The sequence below is a fragment of the Impatiens glandulifera genome, chromosome 1 (assembly GCF_907164915.1).
Source record: "Impatiens glandulifera chromosome 1, dImpGla2.1, whole genome shotgun sequence".
Classification (NCBI taxonomy): Eukaryota; Viridiplantae; Streptophyta; class Magnoliopsida; order Ericales; family Balsaminaceae; genus Impatiens; species Impatiens glandulifera.
Window position 1 is genome coordinate 108,091,327 of NC_061862.1, and position 9,310 is coordinate 108,100,636.

The window sequence follows — 9,310 nt, forward strand, 5'->3', positions numbered from 1 at the left end:
CTTATATGCAGTTAAAATTAATATTTGACCAAATAATTTTTACATAAAATAAAAAATAAGGCAGATAGTTCAAATTTTAGCTATTTTTAAGGTTTTCTTTGAAATTTTTCGGCCAAGTGCTTTTATTTTTATTCAAATTCGATTTCTGTTCAGGTTCAAATGATTTATTTACAGAATAATGGAAACTAAATCGAATGAAGTTTGGTTTTAGACTTTTTGAAACGTAGATGACCTATAAAGCTTTATTTTTCATTAATCTTGACAATTTTTAAAGCTTTTTCGGTTCTAGTTTTATTTAAGTCTAACTTATTGTTTTTTTTGTTTTTTATGTTTTAATTATTTACAAAATCATTTTATTTTACATATGTACATAATAGAACAATTATAAATTTAATCAAAACAGAAAAAATTTAGCCTTTGAGTTTGTTTTTTTAATGAGTAAAAAAGTATCTGTTTTTTTTTTACTTACGGGTTTTGTTTTAGTTTTTTTTTTAGTTTAACTATGTTACATTTATGTACATACAGAAAAAATGAAACCCTAAACACCTATCAAAATAACAAATTTAAAAGGAAATGTGTTAATTGGAAACTTTATTGCTATAAAAAAAGAATAAAAAAAAAGAGATTAAAGAGCTTACAAAGAGGGACTACTCCTTAGATCTTTACAAAGAAAAGATGGAAACTCTAAGAAAGAGACTTGTGACTCAATAAAATTGATTAAAGATCTTGCTTAGGTTGTTGAAAAGTGGGCAGATTTCTTTAGAGAAAGAAAAAAAAAGTGCAGCCTAAGGGCACGAGGGAATGAAAAAGTGGGGTTTTAATTTGGTAGCCTAAGGGCACGTGAATGTGAAAAGAGGGATCCCGCACGTGAATGTGAAAAGAGGGATCCTTGTGCAAGGTGTTAAGAGGGTATTTATAGGCAAAGCTATGAAACTCTAGGGCTCAAAATCCCATTTAACACACTTGACATAGAAAGAAAAAATTATTTTAAACACTTACAAATGTGTAAAAACAAAGGAGTAATCTCCACTTGACATTTCACTAATTGTCAAGTTTTCATCCAATAAGATTTAAGCTTTAATTAATAATGATGCAACACTTGGTCATTAAAAAAAAGTCCAAGCCTCACGCTTCTTTTCAACACACGGCTGAATCTTTTTTGACTTTTGCAACTTCCTCTCCTTTTTTAGCAACATCTTTTTTCCTTCTTTGACCGCAATTGATCCTTCACTTTTTTTTAACTTACGGTTGTGGAGAGATTTCACATTCTTCAACCGTTATCTTTTTTTTGCACCATTATCCCCTTAACACACCCTTTCATTCTACAAAATAATTGTTAAAAAAACAAATAAGCAATTTTATTTTTAATTATTCCTATTTCTAAGAAACAATTCTAATTAAAAAAGAAAATGCTAACTAACTAATATAATCGACAACTAATCTAACAAATTAAGAAAACTAATCTAACTAATAAAAACAAAATATACCTAACAACCTTTTAAAAAAAACGTTAATATATATTTTGTAAAACTTTTTTTATATATAAATACCTAAGGTAATTAATTAAATAAAACCTTAAATATTCTAAGTATAATAACTTCCCTAAGTGTTGTAACATAGATAAATTACTACCTTAACTTATTAAGAATCTCAAATCAATTATTTTCAAAAACTCAATTGTTTTAAAAAATAATCGTCTTTAAAATAAATCGTGCACTGAGCCCGTGAATGAATTTAAAAAATTTGTATATGCTCGAATTTATCAAAAACATAAACCATAAAATTGGAGGTGAAAATGAATGTCTACAAATATGAATTCAGTATTAGTATTAAAAAAAGATGATTTAAAGTTTATTTAAATAGTAAAAAAAATATAATAATACATTACATTTGACCACATTATTAGATTCTTATAGCCACCTTTTTAGCGACTGTAATGTAATTTACAGTAGTCACTATTTTAACGACGGTACCTAATCATGTAGCTATATTTTAGCTGATGGACCAATAGCAATGGTTAATAGTGGTTAATTAAATGTGCCTATTTTTAGCGTCGGTAAAGTGACCAATAACGATGATATTTCCCGTTGTCTTTCCTCATTTTACTAGTATGACCCTCACGGGTTGGCAAGGCTGCCTAGTTGAACCGTTGACTCACTAATCGGTGGCTGATGTCGGACGTCTATGGTTGTTGGCCTCCGCCCATGGTTGTGCATGTTAGTTGTCGCTGATTTTTTTAGGCCGTATATTTTTTTTCAAACTTAAACACTGTTAGTTCTATGTTTCATTTCTAATATAGTTTATCTATTTAATAAAATATGTATACCACTTAAGTTTATTTTAAAATGGTTAGAGTTTAATTATTTTGTAAACAGATATATGTTACGTAATTTCAAAATAATTATTTGTCTCAATTCCGTACAATGAATCCGAATAAAAATATTTCTTTAAATCATTTGTTAGCTTAAAATTATTTATTATGGTGTAGAAATGAGTGTATAAATATATCTAAAAATGTATTAAAAATTATTATTTTTATACACTTTAAAAAAAGTTACATCTAATTCAATAAATATTTAAAAAATTAAACAGATATATATAAAAAATAAAAATATTTTTTTAAATCATTTGTTAGCTTAAAATTATTTATTATGGTATAAAAATGAGTGTATACAAATATATCTAAAAATGTATTAAAAATTATTATTTTTATACACTTTAAAAAAAAAAGTTACATCTAATTCAATAAATATTTAAAAAATTAAACAGATATATATAAAAAAAATTACCTTTTATTTGTGTATTCTGAAAATTTATTAAAACAATGATTATTATAATTCAATTAATCTTTTAAATTAAATACAAATAAACTTACTTTTTCTACTTTTTCAAAAGTTTAAATATATTATATTTCCATTCCCAATCCCAATGATATACATATATATTATTATAATATAGGATTAGTTGAATATATAATTCTATTTAAATAGAGAAAGGTAGTTAATTTGTGTTGAATTGTGTCATTAAGGTAGATCATGGCTATTTTGAATCCAAGGTCCAATGTGATCCTAGTCTTAGTAATGACGATAATAATAATGGTTACAATTAGAGTAAAAGCAAAAAACAGTCTTCCCATGTCTTCCTATAATCGTACTAATTTTCCCAGTAATTTTATCTTTGGAACTGCTACCTCATCTTATCAGGTAACGAGAATTTAATAATTTAAATTTTTTTATCATAATTTTATAAATATTTATAAAGGAAAATTAATCAATGAGATGATTTTATCATCTCCACGTGTTTGATTAATTGTAGACCGAAGGTGGCGCAAAGGAGGATGGAAAAGGTCCAAACATATACGATATTTTTACACATAAGTTCCCAGGTCTCTTTACATGTACTTTCTATAATTAATTCTTAATAAGTCAATGGTTATTTATTGAAAATAATTGATTATATATAATTTATAATAATGAAGAGAAAGTTCTGGATAGAAGCACTGGAGACGTTGCTGATGACTTTTATCATCGCTACAAGGTACATATCATCCATATATATATATTTGAAAATAATTTTTGGAGTTGGATATGAAGATTAGTATGAATTTATATTTAAAAAGTATTTGAAAATAATTTTTGGAGTTGGATATGAAGATTAGTATGAATTCAGATAAAAAAAAAAATCAATTCTTTGTAAATATACTTTAAGGACTTGTTTGAAATGTTGTCACTTGTAATATGTAAAATGGAATAGTCTAATGAATTTTTATTAAAACTTCATCTTGTTTAGTATGTGGTATAGATTATAACCTTTGTATATTGTTCCAAAATTTTCAATAATATTATATTGAAACTTGCTAAATAAGAAAAAAAATAATGGAAATTAATAAAAGGATTAATATATTATATTATATATATATATATATATATAATTATTAATTATTTGTTTTCTTGATTTGGTTAGAATTCTCGTCCAGTCAAAAATAATTAGAACCCATTATATAAGTTTGGGGATTATTTTTATGTGATTTGTTTTTAAAATAATAATGTTTGGTGAAATTGAATAAATTATTTTTTTATTAAATGATCCAAATATTCTTAATAATACTTTAAAAAACATGGACATTAAACAACCAAAATATCATGGTTATTACTTATATTTTGGTAGTAAATATCATTTACAAGTTCAAAATATAATAATTAAGCCATTGCCCAAAAAAAAATTCTTGTGTCATTTAAAAAAAAGAGTAAAAAAATATTTAATAAAAAATAAGTATTAACAAAATTAATATGATCTGAAAATTGGTCAAAATATTACTTTTTTACTTTTTGCATAGCTATTTTATTAATTTATAAATTGATAATTATTTTGACAATTTTTAAAAAGCAAATAAATAAATGAAATTGTGATATAAATAACAAAAATTATAAATTAATAGGAGGAGTGATTATGAATTATGATAGAAATGAAAAGTGAATGATGATGGTTGGAAAAAAAGATAGAGAGTTAGGAGAGAATTAAAGAAAAAGAAAATTGATTATTTTTTTTAACTATTTTTTTTTCGTTCCCTCCTCCAAATTTCTTCTCCCTATCATTTATACATATTAATATTTTGAATGATTTTTAAGTAATGTGGTTAATGCCTCAATACAGTATCTACGCTTTTATATATTCTAGTAATTTATTTAATATTTAAAAACTATTATAAAATGTATTTAGTATATCGGTTTAATTAGAAACATATATATGTTCTATTAAGTATAAAGTTTTAGAATCTTTTTCAAACAAAAATTTGAAAGAATAAAGTTATAGCCCAGCTTTAACCTCTAAGATATTTTTAAATAAACCAAACACTAGTGTTTTTGTTTATTAAGCAGGACTATTGTAAAAATTAAAATAATTTGTAATATGAATGTGATTGAATTCATTAATGAAGGAAGATGTGGGACTCATGAAGAACATTGGAATGGATGCTTTCAGATTTTCTATCTCATGGGCTAGAATATTACCTAGTAAGCTTAATTAATTTCATCAAATATCATATTTAATATCTTTAATTAAATTATAAATCTCTTTAAACACTAATAAAAAGGTGAAAGATCGTAATTATTTAGAAAATAATTTGAATAAAAATCTAAAATAAATCTATACGTTAATTTGGTCCAATTATTGTGGGCTCTAAAGAAAAATAGACATTTTTATGTGAATTTTAATATTTTCTATATCTAAATTGTCAATTAGGAGGCAATCTCAGTGGAGGAATAAACAAGGCTGGCATAAAATTCTACAACAACCTCATCAACCAACTTCTATCTAAGGGTTAATACAATTTCATCTTAATTATAACATTTATTAATTTTATTCCCTTTTAAAATTAAATTAATAAAATTGTATATTTTCTTAATTGGGCATACAGGAATCCAGCCCTATGTAACAATCTTTCATTGGGATCTTCCCCAAGCTCTCGAAGATGAATATGGCGGCTTTCTTAGCCCTCGTATTGTGTAAAGTTTTGAACTCATTATCTTACAAACAAATTAGTGTATTAATTTAACTTTTTATGTGTTGATTGATGTAGCGACGATTTTAAGGATTTTGCGGAGTTATGCTTCAAAGAGTTTGGAGATAGGGTTAAGTATTGGATAACGATGAATGAGCCGTGGTCTTACAGTATTGGCGGTTACAATACAGGTCATATCGCGCCTGGACGTTGCTCTGCATGGATGAACGCGGGTTGTCCAGCTGGCGACTCTGGCACCGAGCCTTATATTGTTTCTCATAATCTCATCATTTCTCATGCAGCCGCAGTCAAAGTTTATAAGGACAAATATCAGGTACACATTATGGCCCAACTCTTAGTTCAAGATTCATAGAGGTTGAGTTAACTTGATTTTTATTTTTCTATGTTGTAGGGTTACCAAAAGGGACAGATAGGGATAACTTTGTTGTGTTATTGGGCACATCCCTTTTCCAAAACCAAAGATGACAAGGAAGCTGCTCAAAGGGCTATAGATTTTAATTATGGTTGGTAAGTCAAACTATAACTAACCCTCCTTAAACACTTAACATTTGTGTTAAGAGAAAGGTTAGATTATAGAAAAAGCTATATTATCGCCACTATAAATGTGATTCGAGAAATTAGTTAGTGTATATAAAATAACTTAAATTTACATAATTATGTTAACGTTTTATTGTGCAACCTCAAATATAGTTGCATAAATTGTTGCGAAATAAGTAAAAAAATTCTAACCCCTTAAAATTGAGATTATTTTCATTTTTACTACTTTTAGAAAAACACTTTAACTCATATTGCAACATAATACTAAAGTGGTAACTAAGTGGCACTATTTAGATCACATAAGTTAATGATTAGATTGAGAACTTCAATAATTGTTTTGTATTTTGGACAGGTTTATCGATCCAATAGTGTACGGAGAGTACCCGGAGATCATGAGAGAACTTGTAGGAAAAAGACTACCAAAATTTACAGAAAAACAAGTTAAATTGATAAAAGGATCATATGATTTCGTTGGCCTAAATTACTATAGCACAAATTATGCAATAAGTGTACCTTCAGCCAATTCTGTGAACCTTAGCTACATAACTGATGCTCAAGTTAATTTCACAAGTAAGCAATTAACATTTTCTTAATCTTTCATATATTTTTTACTATTTTAATTCTTCGTTTTACTTCATTCAGCCATTCGCAATGGAGTTGCCCTAGGAAAGCCGGTAGGTGAATTATTGTATTGCATTAGTTGCAAATATAAATTAATTATTCTATTTTATTGTTTAATTTGTTTGGTAAAATTTTAATTTTTGTAGACAGGAATGCCTGGTGTTTACAGTTACCCCAAAGGTCTTACTGAGTTGTTAGTTTACACCAAAGAAAAGTATAATGATCCCATTATTTACATAACAGAGAATGGTAAGTTTACACTCTTTGGTTTAAATTATTTGAAAACTGAAAAATCATAAATGAACCCTTAAACTATTTCAAAAAAATTATATTCAATTTTTTTTTCTAATTTAAAATAACCAATGAAATGAAATTAATAAAAGAAGTTATTGTTATTTGAATTTAGGAATGGGAGATCAAAATAATTTGACAACAGAAGAAGGCATTAAAGATAATCAAAGAGTATCTTTCTATTATCTTCACCTCCTAGCGGTCGAAAATGCAATCAAGTAAGTGTTGCAATTTACATATATTTAATTTTTTCTTACTACAATAATCCAAATTTAAATATATTTAATTTTTTCTTACTACAATAATCCAAATTTAAATATATCTAATTTTTTCTTCCTACAATAATTCAAATTTAAATATATTTAACTTTTTCTTCCTACAATAATTCAAATTTAAATATATTTAATTGCAGAGTCGGTGTTAATGTAAAAGGTTATTTTTGTTGGTCATTAATAGACAACTTTGAATGGAAATTTGGTTACGCCGTGAGATTTGGACTTGTTTATGTCGATTATAAAGATGATCTCAAAAGATATCTCAAGTATTCTGCTCGTTGGTTTAAAATGTTTCTCAACAAATGAGACTCTTGAACTTTTTATAGTGTGGAATTTTACATTCCATTTCAAATAATAAGATTATCGTTCAGAATCAACCATACAATTTTCTTTTCTTTTATTTATCGTAGCATTATGATAAACTTGTAAGGACCACAAATTTAAATAACTAAAACTAGTTGGTTTGATGTTAATCTTCTTTTCTTAATAATATGTTTGATTGTTCAATAAACTCCACATGAAGGCAAATAAATCAATGAGCCCAATAGGCTTGGATTGTGACGGAATGCTGGGCTGGGCCTATTAAATTATTATTATTTTGAGAAAAAAATCAAAGAACTATATCATTAATTATTAAGTTTATTTCTGTGTAGATGATTATGCTATATTTACTATTGTTATTGCCTCCTATTTTTACTTGAGCAATTTATATAAAATACTTATAAAGATTAGATGTTTTTGTTCTTGTCTTTTTTTCATTTTGTTTGCATATAAATTAAGATTACCCATATTAAAAAAAATTCAATTGAACTAATAACAATGATTTTCATCGTTTTTCATTATTCCCGTTAATTAGTGATTATAATTAACGTATTAACACTGAATTTTAGGTTGTTAAAAGCATTTTGTAGCGAAGCTCATACGGTTTAGATTTTCATTCAAGGTTTCTTAAAACCCGAAGATTCATATGGACTTCTTTTAGTGTCTTTTATACAAATATTTTTAATTTAAAATAGATTTTTATAGAATAATATTACATGTTCCACGGAAAACATCAAAATAAAATATAAAAACGACACAAATCAAGAATCTCAAACAACACAGGTACACAGAAAAATTAAACTCTATTTAATCAAAATCAACATTTTTAGTGCAAAGTTGAAAAAAAAAATTCAAATAATCATCCACGACAATTAAACAAGTCATAAGGAGAAATCAATGGTGGTAAATATGAACCTCTTGCCCATATTATATAATATATTTACTCACATTCATTAATTTTACTATCACATCTCCTATAATATTACTCAATTCATCACTCATATTCATAAAAACATACAAAATACAAATTAAGTTAAACAATATTAAAATCTATTTCAATATCATGTTTTTTTTTTTTTTTATCGAATATGAGACTATATTAAATTATCTATGAAATTGAAAAAGACTTGCATGTATACAAATATATAGGCCTAGATTTATTATTATTCAAGATAATTGTGTGACATATGTTAGATATATTAAAACTAAATTTCCATAGAAACACTCTATCTCTAATTTTTGGTTTTCATAAAAAAAAAGTACTGGTTATTGAAAATTAAAATGATCTCTTTAATTTAAATTTTAAATTTAATAAAAATAAAATAAGATAGATTTTTTAATATTTTTATTAATAAATTAAATAATTTGTTGATTAAAATAATATTGATATGATAGGAAAAAAAATTAATTCTTTTATAATAAATCCAATATAACACATCATTTCACTTAATTAATTAACTAAAATATGAAAATATATTTTATTTAAAATTATTATTTTTATTTTATTTATATATCAATATCATTTAAGTCATATTATTAAAAAAATCACTTCCTCAAATTCATCACTAATCATCATTTTTTTTTCTATTCAAATTATTCTACCGAATAAGTCATAAGAACTTGTACGGATTGAGTTATTTGAATAAATTAGATAGAGAAAAAAATAATGATAGTTATTTTGAAAAGATAATAATTATTTTAAAAATATTTATAAGGTATTCATGTATACAAATAAAATAAAAAA

The 9,310-nt window shown here is 25.1% G+C and overlaps 1 protein-coding gene across 1 annotated transcript; it reads left to right on the forward strand.

The window, feature by feature from the left end:
- The first annotated feature begins 3,077 nt into the window (after positions 1-3,077).
- LOC124922783 (beta-glucosidase 12-like) lies at positions 3,078-7,551 on the forward strand. Its single transcript, XM_047463492.1, has 13 exons — positions 3,078-3,203; positions 3,316-3,385; positions 3,479-3,537; positions 4,937-5,012; positions 5,242-5,319; positions 5,417-5,504; positions 5,579-5,834; positions 5,913-6,028; positions 6,411-6,628; positions 6,701-6,732; positions 6,826-6,928; positions 7,086-7,188; positions 7,383-7,551. The coding sequence occupies exons 1-13, from the start codon at positions 3,081-3,083 to the stop codon at positions 7,549-7,551; spliced, it is 1,491 nt and encodes a 496-aa protein (XP_047319448.1). The 5' UTR covers positions 3,078-3,080.
- The last annotated feature ends 1,759 nt before the right edge of the window (positions 7,552-9,310 follow it).

Bases quoted from the DNA above. Each gene is read 5' to 3' on its own strand.
- LOC124922783 (XM_047463492.1), top strand. From the start codon at position 3,081: ATGACGATAATAATAATGGTTACAATTAGAGTAAAAGCAAAAAACAGT. The intron at 3,204-3,315 runs GTAACGAGAATT...GATTAATTGTAG, and splicing joins CTGCTACCTCATCTTATCAG to ACCGAAGGTGGCGCAAAGGA. The intron at 7,189-7,382 runs GTAAGTGTTGCA...ATTTAATTGCAG, and splicing joins GCGGTCGAAAATGCAATCAA to AGTCGGTGTTAATGTAAAAG.